The sequence below is a fragment of the Orycteropus afer genome, unplaced genomic scaffold (assembly GCF_000298275.1).
Source record: "Orycteropus afer afer isolate SDZICR_OR568_19922 unplaced genomic scaffold, OryAfe1.0 scaffold00017, whole genome shotgun sequence".
Taxonomy (NCBI): Eukaryota; Metazoa; Chordata; class Mammalia; order Tubulidentata; family Orycteropodidae; genus Orycteropus; species Orycteropus afer.
Genome location: NW_006921604.1, coordinates 14,857,051 through 14,870,669, shown reverse-complemented (window position 1 = coordinate 14,870,669; position 13,619 = coordinate 14,857,051). Strand labels below are relative to the sequence as shown.

Here is a 13,619-nt window from a genome sequence, read left to right as displayed (position 1 = left end):
AAAAGTAAAAGGATGTAAAAAAGGATAAAGCATGCCAATCCTAAACAAAGGAAAATGGTGTGACTATTTAATATAGAGTCCTTGGGTGGAAGTTTGGAAGCTCAAAATCACCCAAAGGTGCCTCACAAAAAAGGCCTGGAGACTTACTTCTGAAATATCAGCCATTGAAAACCCTACAGAGCACAACTCTACTCTGACACACATGTGGTCTCCATGTGTCTGAACCAACTCTCAACAAGAACTGGTTTTTAGTCATTGAGATAGTCATTGAGATAGATAGTCATTGATGATAGATTTCATAAAGATAAAAGTATCAGTTCAACAGTCATAAATTTGAATGTGCCCACAAAATAGCCTCAAAATATATAAAGCAAAAATTGAGAGTTTGACCTTCATAGCTGGAGATATTAACCTCTCTCTCTTCTCTCTCAGCAACTGATAGACCAAGCAAGCACACAGAAGATTGGTAAGAATATAGATAATTTGAACAATTCTATTAATCAACTTAATCTAATTGACACTTATAGAATGATGAAATGAAAAACTGCAGACTACACATTTGTTTCAAATGCACTTGGAATAATCATCAAGATATACCATATTATGGGCTACAGAAAACGATTGCAAATTTTAACAGATTGAAATGGCACAGTGCATAATATTGGACCATGATGGAATTACAGTGGACTTCAATAACAGAAAAAGAAGTAGTACACATTTCAAATAATAAAAAATTAAGAAACACAATCCATAGATGAAATAAGAAATCACAAGGGGAATTTAAAACAACGTTTTAACTGAATATTAATGAAAATATGGCATATCCATCTTGTTAGAACCAGCTAAATTAGTTCTTGCGGGAAATTTAGAGCTTAAAATCTACATATTAGAAGAGAGGGTAATTTAAATTAATTCATTAATTCTCCACGTAAATATGCTAAAAAAAGACGTAAAAATTAAGGCCAAAATGGGTAGAAAGAAAGAAAGAATGAAGATAAAATAAAATAAAAATAGAACGCAATCAAATCATCAGTACAGATGACATAGTGTCAGAGCCATATTGGACATATCTAAGTAGTCAAATAAATTGCTGTGGTCCCAAGTGTGGGCTTTGGATGCATTCAACTCAGATTTGAATCCTAGTTCTTTCCAATGGTTTTATTTTAGGCAATTTAATTTTCCTGAGGTTCTTTTTTTTAATCCATAAAATGAGAACACTACCCCACATAGATGATTGGAGGGTGTAAATCAATAATATGTTACAATCATGTATTATCTGGTTTATCATAAGTACTTCTTGTTATTATTGTTAGCTGCCATCAAGTCAATTCCGACTCATGGAGACCCCATGTGTACAGAGCAGAAGATTCAAATATATCTGAGATTCAAATATATCTGGGTAACCTGGAATGCTGCTAGGCAGATATGAGGAACTGAGATGCCACCAGAGAAAGAGTTTACTCTAATGTATGAGCTACTGAAAACCATGAGCTTGATGCAGAGACAAAGAAATAAGAGGTGATTCTGTGCTCCATAGGGTTTTAAAGCTGTGACCCTTCCGAAGCAGATCACTAGGCCTGCCTTCTGAGGTCCTTCTGGGTGGCTTCTACAGTCAACCTTTCCTCCAGTAGTTGAGCACTTAATCATTTGCACCACTCAGGGACTCCTATAGTAAGTGCTCAGTGTATATGAGTTTCTTCCTTTCCTTTTTGGAAAAAAGTTAGTCAACTGGACATGTTGATTCAGAAGACCTCAGACAATTCACAAATGCACATTCAAATCAATCGAATCAAAATGAATCAATTATTCAAACCATGCAATTATTTTTCCAGAGTGTTCTCATTAAATTTCTGTTCTGGATTGAAATGTGTTCCCAAAAAATTTGTGTTGAAAATCCTAATCTCTATAACACTGCCAGTTCAAACCCACCAGGCACTCCTCAGAAGGAAGATGGGACAATCTACTTCCGTAGTGATACCGCCTTGGAAATCCAAGGAAGGATCACTGTGAGTTGGATCTGACTCGATGGCAGTGAGGTAGGTTTTTTTTTTTTTTTTTTAATAAGTGCTGGGGTGCTAACTCAAAGGTTGCTGGTATGAACCCATCAGCTGCTCCATGGGAAAAAGATGTGGCTGTATGCTTCTAAAAGATTACAGCCTTGGGTTCTACTTTGTCCTTTAGGGTCTTTAGGATTTGGAATAAACTCAACAGCAAGAGGTTTTTTGTTATAATTCCATTTGGAATATGTTTTATTTGTTATGTTAATAAGTCAATATTAGTGCGAGGATGTATCTTAAACCAGTCTCAACTGGTGCCCTGATTTCTAGCCTACTAACTGTGAGAAAATAAAGTTCTGTTAGCTGAAGCCAACCACTTGTGGTAATTGTTACAGCAGCACTGGATAACTAAGATAATTTCAATATTACAAATAACTATAGACATCACTAAATAAAAACCACACGCAGGATGTTTATTTTAACACCTCAGCCTAGAAACCAGTCAGTTCCATAGACTTTTGGTTAGATTGTTAATTTTAATCAGTCTACAGGTGGCAACACTCAAACAATGGCGGGCTTTTTCTGATATTTATAATTTTAAATAAATATAAGATGTGTTATCCACACACTATTGATCAAAAATGAATCAGATTTACCCTTGGAAGATTCAATTATGTACCCCACTCATAAATGCAGAATATACATATATTAAAATATACCTAATTCCACTTCAACATGATTAATTTTCGGTCCATAAAGAACTGGAATTATATTATTGTGATCTAAAAGTGAAAAAAGGAAATATAAATTTATTAGTGTTGTATAGTCTTCTTTTAGACACATATTGGCATAATATGCTTTTTCAATGTAACAAAGATTTTAGTAGCATTTTATATGCACTTTAATTGTATTTTCACTGACTAAATGTTGTTGTTAACATTGTTTGTTATTTTACTTTCTATCTACTCCAAGTTCACATAATTGAAGACAGTATATTCAATCCAGGTTTCTCCTCACCACAGCTAAAAGACAAAGGAAAGTTCTTCTCCAGAAAGACTGTTACCAGACCTATGACCTGTTCAGGGGACTACATGGTCAAGAACAGGAGAATGAAACTAGTGCTGCGGAAGACGAGATTGAGAGTCAGGACTGATTCTTCTGAGATTCAAATATATCTGGGCAACCTGAATTGCTGCTAGGCAGGTATGAGGAACTGAGATGCCACCAGAGAAAGAGCTTACTCTAATGTGTGAGCTACTGAAAACCATGAGCTTGATGCAGAGACAAAGGAATAGGAGGTGATTTTGTGTAATGTGGAAAAATTGCTAGTGATGGCATAGTGCCTAAGGTATTCGACTGCTAACCAGAAAGCTGGTGGTTCAAATCCACCAGCCACTCCTAGGAAGAAAGATTGGGTAATCTACTTCCATAGTGATACCACCTCAGAAACCCAAGCAGGAGTCCCTATGAGTCAGATTCGACTCTATGGCAGTCAGTTTGGTTTTTTGTTTTTTTTTTTATCTTTTTCTAAGGAGCCCTGGTGATAGGCTACTAACTGAGAGGTGTTGGCGTTTCAAATCCATCCTGTGGGTCCATGGGAGAAAGACCTGCCAGTCTCCTTCCATAAAGATTATAGTCAAGAAAACTCCATGGGCACTTCTAGTTTATCACATGGGGTTGCTATGAGTCAAGAATCACTCAACAGTACCTAAAAACATCATCATTCTCCGGATCCATACTTTTTCTCAGGAAATTATGTGAAACCCTTGAGAAGAGGTGGCATAAAGGATGCCATTTACAAAAACTTGAATTCTATCACTGAAAACCCAGAGCAGCATCAGATTTATGTAACTGTTGACAAAGTGAAGGATGAAGTCCCATAAAGAAGAAAAATGGCAGATCAGTGTATGCACTTAGCCTGATTTGTCTACTTACGAAGCTAGCATCACAGCTAACATCAGAATGGCACAGAGATTATCAGGAGTAGAAGACATCACCAGGCAGCTAGAGCACAAAATGAGGAAAATGATAGTGAGGACTATGATTCATGAGCACAAGCCTAAAGCAATGATGCTCACCATGCTGAGATTTATGCCCATGACCATATGTGAACTCTTATAAAAATATAACACAGAGAAAGTGGGAGCTAAGAGTCCCACTGCCCTAGGATACACTCCAAGCTCCACATTTTAAAGGTCTGGTAGCAAATTTCAGCAAGTGCAAAGAAAAAAGAGTCTAGACTTCTTATTTACAAGGCATCAATGATTCACTCAACACACATGTAATGAGATCTACTATATGCAACGGCTAGACACAGATACAGAAGATGCAAAGATGAGAAAGATAACCCAGTTCAATCTCTTCTTTCCAGAAGTTTTTCAATCTATTTATGCCACAGAGTTCCTAAGTTTCCTTCTATTATGTTCTTTGATGATCTTTATAGTTTTAGGATTTACATTTAGATCTTTGATCCATCTTGAGTTAACTTTGTATGGTGTGAGCTATGGATCTTGTTTCTTTTTTCTGCAAACAGATATCTAATTTTCCCAGCTCCATTTGTTACAGAGACTGCCCCTTCCCCAGTTAATGGACTTTGGTCCTGTGATGAAGTCCTGTTGTCCATAGGTGGATAGATTTAAATCTGGATTCTCAATTTTGTTCCATTGATCTATGTGTCATTGTTGTACCAATACCAGACTGTTTTGACCACCATGGCTGTGTTATATATAGGTTTTGAGATCTGGAAATGTGAGGCTTCCTACTTCATTCTCCTTCTTTAGTAATTCTTTGCTTATCCAGAGTCTCTTTGCTGTCCATATAAAGTTATTGATTAGTTTTTCCATCTCTTTAAAGAATGATGATGGACTCTGGATCAGGATTGAATTATATCTGTAGATTGCTTTGGGTGGTAATGACATTTTCACAATGTTAAGTCTTCCCATCCATGAGCATGGTATATTCTTACATTTATTTAGATTTCTTACTTTCTTATAGTAGTATTTTGTAGTTTTCTTTGAATAGGTCTTTAATATCTTTCATTACATTTATTCCTAAGTATTTCAGATTTTGGCTGGATATTTTAATTGGTATTGTTTTCTTGATTTCTTTTTCAGACTTCTCTTTGTTACTATAAAGGAATATACTGATTTTTGTATGTTGATCTTCTACTCTGCCCAATATGCTGAATTCTATTACTTCTAGTAGTGTTCTTGTTGATTTGCTGAGATTTTCTATGTATAAGATTATATTATCTGTGAATAGAGATATTTTTACTTCTTCTTTGCCAATATGGATGACTTTTATTTCCCTTTCTTGCCTTATTGCTCAGGATGTTGTTGTTGTTGTTATGTGCCATCGAGTCGGCCCTGACTCATAGCGACCCCTCCTTGGGTTTCCGAGGCAGTATCACTACAGAAGTAGGATAGGACTTCTAAAACAATGTTGAGTAGGCGCAGTGACAGAGGGCATCTTTGTTGGGTTCCTGTTCACAGGGGAAATGCCTTCAGTCTCTCTCCATTGAGAATAATGTTGATCATTGGTTTTGTGTACATGCCCTTAATTTTGTTAAGGAATTTCTCTGCTATCCCTATTTTGCAGGAGTTTTTATTAGGAATGGAATTTTGTCAAATGCCTTTCTGCATCAATTGAGATGATCATGTGGTTCTTTTCCTTTTTGATTATTTTGTGACAGATTACACTGGCCTTTTTTCCTAATGTTGAACCATCTATGCATATCTCGTATGAATCCCACTTGGTCATGATTTTTTTTATATGATGCTGTATTCTATTGGTGAGGATTTTGTTGAGAATTTTTGCATTGTGTACAAGGGGGATAGTGGTCTATAATTTTCTTTTTTAGTGATGTCTTTGCCTGCCTTTGGTATCAGGGTCATGCTTCCTTCATAGAATGAATTCAGTAGTATTCTATCCTTTTTTCTAGAAAAGTTTGAATAGCATTCAGCTCATCTCTGAAAGTTTCAGAGAATTTGCCAGTAAAGCCATCTGGGCCAGGACTTTTTTTTGTTGGGAGTTGTTTTATGATCTTTTTAATTTTGTCTTTTGTTATGGGTGTGTTCAAATTTTCTACCTCTTTTTGTGTTAGTTTAGATAGTGTGTTTCTAGAAAACCATTTATTTCTTCTAGGTTTTCAAATTTATTGAAGTACAATTCTTTACAGCATTTGTTATTATCCTTTTTATTTCACTTAGTTCTGTTGTTATGTTGCCTATTTCATTTCTTATTCATATTATTTGCATCTTTTCCTTTTATTTTGTTAGATTTGCCAGTCATTTTTTAATTTTACTAATCCTTTCAAAAACCTAACTTCTAGTATTGTTTATTCTTTCCATGTTTTTCTGTTTTCCTTCTGCTTTAATCTTTATTGTTTCCTCTCTTCTGGTGACTATAAGCTCTTTTTGCTGTTCTTTCTCTAGTCATTGTGATTTAGGTAAAAGTTTATAGAATGAATTGGTTTTCCATTCAACAATTCAGATACATTTTGGTCCATGACATGTATTGCAATCTCCACATTGGCACTCTTCCCATTTCTTCCCTGTGTTTTGCCCTTTCTGATGCCTTCCTGTCTTCTGAGCTTTATCCCTGGGCATACGTTGCTCATATGATCTTGTATGGTTGACTGTTCTAAGGAGCGGTACCTCCCTGGTGTTATTGTTCACCCTGTATGCCTATCTATTGTTTTGCTGAAAGTTGAGCCACAGGGATGAGTTGGATTCCAGGCTTGAAGGGGGACTTAAGGCCATAGTCTTGGGAGTTTCAGCAGTCTCTAGCATACTAGTGAGCTGGGTCTTTGTTTTATTATTTTAAATTTTGTTCCACAATTTTCTTCTGTCCTATCCAGGACCTCCTACTGTGATCCCTTTCAGAGCAGTTCCCAGTGACAACCAGGCACCACCTAGTACTCCTGGTCATGGAGACTGAGGTTCACATTGTCTATTAGTCCTTTGGACTATTGTTTCCATACATGTTTGATTTTCCTCACTTTTTTTTTTTTTTCCTTTGGATGGGGAAACTCCATTAGCTATACCTTAGATGGTCACTCAAAAGCTTTTAAGACTTCAATCCCTACTCACCAAAGTAGGATGCTGAACATTGTATTTATGGACTGTGTTATGTCATTTGACTTTAAGGTTCCCAATACATTAAGACTTGCTCTTTGTTGATTGCTCTTTACTTGATATATGCTTTTCCATCCTTTGATTTATAGCTTATTCTTATCTTAGTGTCTAAGGTGTGTCTTTTGATGGGTATTATTTTCTTAACCATTCTGCCACTCTTTGTCTCTTGATTGGTGCATTTAATCCATTTATATTAAATATAATTATCAATAGGTATGAATTTATTGCTGTCATTCTGGTGTTATTATTTGTGTGTGTGTGTGATATTGATGATAATTTTGTTCTGAATATTTTCTGTAATGAGTTCATTTTGTTTATGATTTTTCTTTTCATTTCCTTTGTTGCTGTTGATTTTGTGTTCACTGAGCTCTTATTATTTTCTTCTTTTTTATTTTTGTTAGAAGGTTTATTAATTTTCTTTGTGGTTCCCCTGTAATTTATTATTTTCTTCCTACATTTAGAATAATCCTCCTTTTTGCTTTGTGGTTGTCATTGTTTATAGATTAACATCTCTGGTCCCTTATTTTCAGTCTTGTAGGTTTAATTTTTAAAATTCTTTATCTGGATCTATTTCTGGGTGATGTTGTCATGTATCTTAATCTCAGGTGGTTGTCTGACATTGTTGGTTCTCTGTCCAAATTTTTTTTACAAATTTCCTCCATTAGTGCTTGTCTGGAAATGACCTAGTTTCACTGTCATATTTGAGTGTCAATTTTGTTCGATATATAATTCTTGGTTGGCAATTTATTTTTTCAGTCAGGGTTTTACATATGCTACACCATTGCCTTCTTGCCTACATGGTTTCTGCCAAGAAGTCAGAGCTTAGTCTTATTGGTAGGCAACATCTTGTTTTTCCTGGGCTGCTCTCGGGATTCTTTCTTTGTCTTTGGAAAGTTTGATTATGCTATGTCTAGGTAATTTTCTTTTTGAGTCTATCTTATTTGTAGTTTGTCAAGCTTCTTTAGTGGATACCATCTCATCTTTCATAATATTAGGGAAGTTTTCTGCTTACAAATCTTCAACAATTTTCTCTGTGCTTTTTCCTTTCTTTCTTTCTTTTTTTTTTTTTTTTTAATTTTGTTTTGTTTTGTTGTCTCTTCCTGTTCTGGAATTTTGATCAGACTTATAAAAGTTATTTCTCTTGATGGTATCTCACATAATTCTTAGGCTATCTTTATTTTTCTTCATTATTTTAGCTTATTGTTCCTTTAACAGATACTATTAAGGGATTTGTCTTCAATTTCTCTGGCTCTGTCTTCCACCTATTCAATTCTACTTCTTTGCCTTTCCAATGCATTATATATTTCTGAAATTTTTGTGTTAATCTTTTGGATATCTGGTTGCTGTTTTGTATAGCTTCTGATTGTCTGTTTATTTAATCAGTTTGTTCATGTATTGTCTTCCTGAATTCTTGTAGAGTTTTGTCTGTGTTTTGCTTGATTTTGTCTGATTTCCTTGGTGTTATATGTTTCCTTTGATCTCTTTCTTAATATGTTAAAAAGCCCTAAATATAATTATTTTGAATTCTTTATCAGTTATTTCCAATATCATTTCTTCCTGTAGAAGATTCTCTGGCCCCATATTTTGATGTTCCTTGAGTTCTTCTTGTCCTGTTAGTTTGTATGATTTACAGTTGTCTCTGAGACATGTTGGTGTTATTGTATTTATTCATTGATTGTATGTTGGTTTGCTTTGCTCTGATTGTTTTGTTTTGTTTTGTTTTAATGTATCTGGACAACGGGGTGAGTGTACTACTCAGGTTGCTAGTTTGGCAGCAAAGGACACTCACCACCTGTCTTCAAGTGGATTAGGTAGCAGGTGGGTGTGTGGAGGCAAGTCTCTGATCACTGGCCATTTAGAGCAGCTAACGGCAGTGTGGGCAGATACTGGCTGTCAGTGCAGTGGTGCTACAATATGTGGTGGCACTTGTCCAGTAGATGAGGCAGCAGGTGTGGTTGGTATAGCTAGTAGGGTCACTGGCTCCCAATTTTGATACTCAGGGTTCCAGAGTTGTCTTCTCTATCCAATCCACTTGTTTTTTCAGGTCTTTTTTGTAAGAGGGAAATCATTAGGTGTCTGACTAAGCCACCATCTTGCTCCAAACCTACTCTTCTCCTCCAGTTTCCTATCCCTTAGGAACTATGGGGCTTTGCATATGACAAACACTGGGGCTGAGGAAATTGCTCTCCTCCCCTGTTATTCCTCATACTAGCATATCCCCACAAGGGTACTTAATAAGAGGGAGGCAAAGGCAGAAATGTCAGAGAAGGATATGTGATGACAGAAACAGAGGGCATAGAAAAAGAGATATTGGGATAGATAGATGAATAGATGATAGATGATAGATAGATAGATAGATAGATAGATAGATAGATAGATATGAAGATGCTATGCTATGGGCTTTGAAAATGAAGGAATGAAGAGGAGTCTTATAGAAGCTGAAAAGTAAGGAAATGGATTCTTCTTTAGAGATTCCAAAAGAAATGCAATCTTACTGACACCTTGATTTTAGCTCAGTCAATGCATTTCAGACTTTTCACTTACAGAAATGTAAGATAATAAATTCTATTACTTTAAGCCACTAAATTTGTGGTGTTTGTGTTTATTTTTACCGCAGCAATACACAGGCATATAGCCACATCAATGGATAGCTGAAGTGAAGAGGAAAAAATGGTGCCACTGTAAAGGAGATTCATAACTGGAAGTCCATGATATTGTTGAATGAATCATCCATATGGGATTTAATGTTTCCAAGGGTAATACAAAAGAAAGTCTAGCCTGGATAAGTCATCTCTTTTCAAATATTTGAAGGAGATATCATTTTAAGAAGGGACTAGACATAATTTGTGATATGTTTTTCTAGTGGATAGAAATTACAAGGAAGTATATTTAGACTCAAAGAGAAAGAAGGATTTCTCAATAATCATTATCATTATATTAGAATCTGGACTAATTTTCTGTATGATTTTGTAATTTCCTGGATAATTCCCAAGAAGAATGAATAATTAATCACTATGCCATATGAAGGATATTTTCACTAGGTGAGGTTTAATTATATTATCTCTAAGCCTCTTGTCACTTCAAAATGCTGCTGTTGTTGTTGTTGGTATGTGCCGTCAAGCCGAACCCGACTCATAGCGACCCCCTCCTTGGGTTTCTGAGGCAGTATCAGTGCGGAAGTAGATTGCCCCATATTTCTTCTGAGGAGTGACTGGTGGGTTTGAACCTCCAGCCTTCTGGTTAGCAGTCAAGTGCTTTAGGCACTATGCTACCAGAGCTCCCTTTAAAATGCTAGATTTCTATTTTTTCCGTTATACACACTCTGTGTTTGTGACAAGCCAGAAAATTAGCTAACCTCCCCAAATGCACAGGCCTTTACCACCACCATACTTGTTTCCTGTCATTCTCTTATCCTAGAGTGACCTTTCTCCTGGAAGGCCTCTGGCCCATCCATCACATACAACCTCTAAGACCAAGCTGAAAGAGTGTTTCCTATCTCTGTTCTTTCTTCATACTTTCATACTATTAACTCCTCATATAGGATACCTGCTTTACATACCATGGTACCTGAATGCATTTTACTAGCTCTTCTGGATTATAAATTCCTTGCAAATAGTATGCTACCCACTTATTCATATTTAACATTTCTCTGCTTCCCTTGCCTCTTACTGGTCAGTACACTTTATTTGATATAAACTGGTTGCCATTGAGTCAATTCTGACTCATGGCAAAGCCATGTGTATCATAGTAGAACTATGCTCAATAGGGCTTCAATGGCCAATATTTTGGAAATAGATTTCCAGGTCTTTCTTCCAAGGTGTCTTTGGGTGAACTCTGACCTCCAACATTTTGGTTAGCATGTTCATTGCCTGCACGACCCAGGGCACCTTATTTAACATAAATATCCTTGATCAATATTTGTTCAGTGAAAAAAAACAACTTTAACAATAAAAGAGGCCACAATGTACTCAAATTCCAAATAAAAGAGAGATGTAACTCAAGTAAGTTTTACCCCTATACACTTTCACTTAAAGACCAAAAAAAAAAAAAAAAACCTGCTGGGTGAATAGATACCAAAATTGAGATTTTGATCCTTATGTGTAAGCTAATGGTGTGATCATGGCTCCAACTTAGTTCCCTCAGTTTTCCTATGCTACATTAGGAGAAATAAAAAGTTAAGTTTTATTCAGATACAGTTGTTTCTTATAAATTTAAAAAAAAAAAATTCTTACCTCCAGCTATTGTTACATTGAAGGTGTTGGTGACATTGAAGAGTTTTCCATTATAATCAAGGGAAAGCATGCAGGTGTAATATCCCTGATCTTCAAACTCTGCATTCTTCATAGAAATAAATGGGTTTTCATTGTTCTCTATTATCTGTTCACAGTTCTGGGTTTTTTTTTTTTTTAAAAAAAAAAACAAATTAATATAATTTAAGTAAAAGGAGACTTCTTATGACTTAAACTTTTAAAGTTAAAGATCTTTAGAGGATAAAGGAAACAGAAGGAAAACTAGTAATTTTAAAGTAAAAGTCCCAATGGTCTGGCACTGTTTTATTGAAACAATAAAATACAGTCCTATTACTATCTTGATCATTATTAATATATGCTAGGAAATGGGACATCTTAAGCATTGTAACCATCTTTTTCATTTTCTTTCAATCTCTTTCTCTCTTCCTCCCTCTCTCTTTCTCTCTTTCACACACATGCACATGCATACATACACAGAACAGTGAACAAAATATCCACACTTGGGCCAAAACGTTCAGCAAAATAATTCTATTTCAGAACATTACAGTTCAATTTTGTGTTCTCAAAACTACCATCCTGGAGGGTGGGTAGTAGAGGTGTAGGCTGAATTACTCAGAGAACAGAGTCTCTAGTAATTGACAAATCTCCCTTGATATTTTCCATCAGAAAGCAGTGGACTGATGAAGAGTGTATCAGAAATATCCAAATACATAGGCACTCTCAAACATCTATCATAAACTTCCATATAAGTCTCAGAAATTGAAAAAAAAAAAAAAAAAGAAAGAAAAGTAAAAAGTTGTCTCCTTCACTCCAGCCACCAATCACCTAAAGGGAAGTGCTGAAGCAATCCAGGGACCAGATGGGCAAAATGGGGGCTGCAATGCTGGCCCTGGCCGTTTGTCCATATTCTTATCAATACCAGAAATAGAAAACCTATTCTTGCAATACCAGATATGAGAACCAATTGTCCATAGACCTCTCCCTCAAAGCAGGTGGCAACTGGGGCTAATCTCAGTTTGGGATTGACAAGCACCCGCAGCTATACACTGAATCCCTAAATTGTTTGTACATAAGGCAATATTTTATAAACCAAACTGATTTTTTCTAAGACTTAAATGATTATTACCAGCAATTGCTGTCAAGTTGACTCCAACTCATGGTGACCTGTGTGTGTCAGAGTAGATGTGAGCTTCACAGGCTTTTCAATGGCTAATATTTCAGAAGTAGACTACCAGGCCTTTCTACTGAGGTGCTCAACTCGAACCTCTGACCTTCCAGTTCCACGCACGGATTCCCATTAAAACATCAGAGAGGCTGATTTTCACTTCCACGTCCAATCAACTATTCACTGATTCAGCTGTCTTTCTCCCCTCCCCTCAGGTAGATCATAAACACTCAACATGAGAATACCACATTCTTAACCCCATAGTGAACTGTCTGGTTAAAAACACCCTAGATACATCTATTTTCTAAATTTAAATATTTACACTCTGGGATTTCTTACAAAAAAGTACACGAAACCTCATCTGACAGGAAATAGAGTAAGGTCAACTCAGGTCTGACTCAAATGTTTAGAAAACCTCTCAGATAAGAGCACTTCTTAAAAAATCATAAGTAAACTATTTTCAAACAAAAGATACAAACAAAAGTTTCTGGTAAATAATCAACAGCTGCTTAAACTTTCCCAAGCTGTTCTGTTCAGACCACCTTCTCACAAGTTTCTAAAAATTTTTTGACAATCCCCTTAGTCAGGTTTGTGTCTCTTTCAAAATGACATAATTTGCATTAGTTTTTGTGTTTGTGTATGTGGGTATGTATGTTTGTGTGTATGTGTATTTCCATAGCAATGTGTAAAAGAGCTCTTGTAAGTCAACAGGAAAAGCCACCTCAACTGAGAAAAATAGACAAAGGAAATTAACAAGCAATCCATAAAAGTGGTAATATGATGATGTAATAAATACATGAAAAATGCTAATTTATTATGAAAAAAAGAAATGCAAAACCAATCAAAGTGTTACAGAAATTCTGCATGGTAAATTCCTAAACATTCTAATTATTATTTCCCAGTGTGGTGGAGTATGAGGAGAGATTTTTTTACTAGTTTTAAAAGCTCCTAAGGGAATAGTTTGATAATGTGCATCACAAGCCATAAATATGCTCATAGCCTCTTCCCAAGGAGCTCTGGTAGCATAGTGGCTAAAGCACTTGACTGCTAACCAGAAGGCTGGCGGTTCAAA

The 13,619-nt window shown here is 35.8% G+C and overlaps 1 protein-coding gene across 1 annotated transcript in view; it reads right to left on the bottom strand.

Annotated features, from left to right (window-relative positions):
• IL18R1 (interleukin 18 receptor 1) overlaps nt 1–13,619 on the bottom strand; it is a 46,816-nt gene that overhangs the window by 24,310 nt on the left and 8,887 nt on the right. The window contains exons 4-5 of the mRNA XM_007959544.1: nt 11,365–11,521; nt 2,717–2,779 (exon numbers count right to left, since the gene is read on the bottom strand). Coding sequence (XP_007957735.1) covers nt 2,717–2,779; nt 11,365–11,521 — 220 coding nt within the window. The remainder of the gene's footprint in view (nt 1–2,716; nt 2,780–11,364; nt 11,522–13,619) is intronic.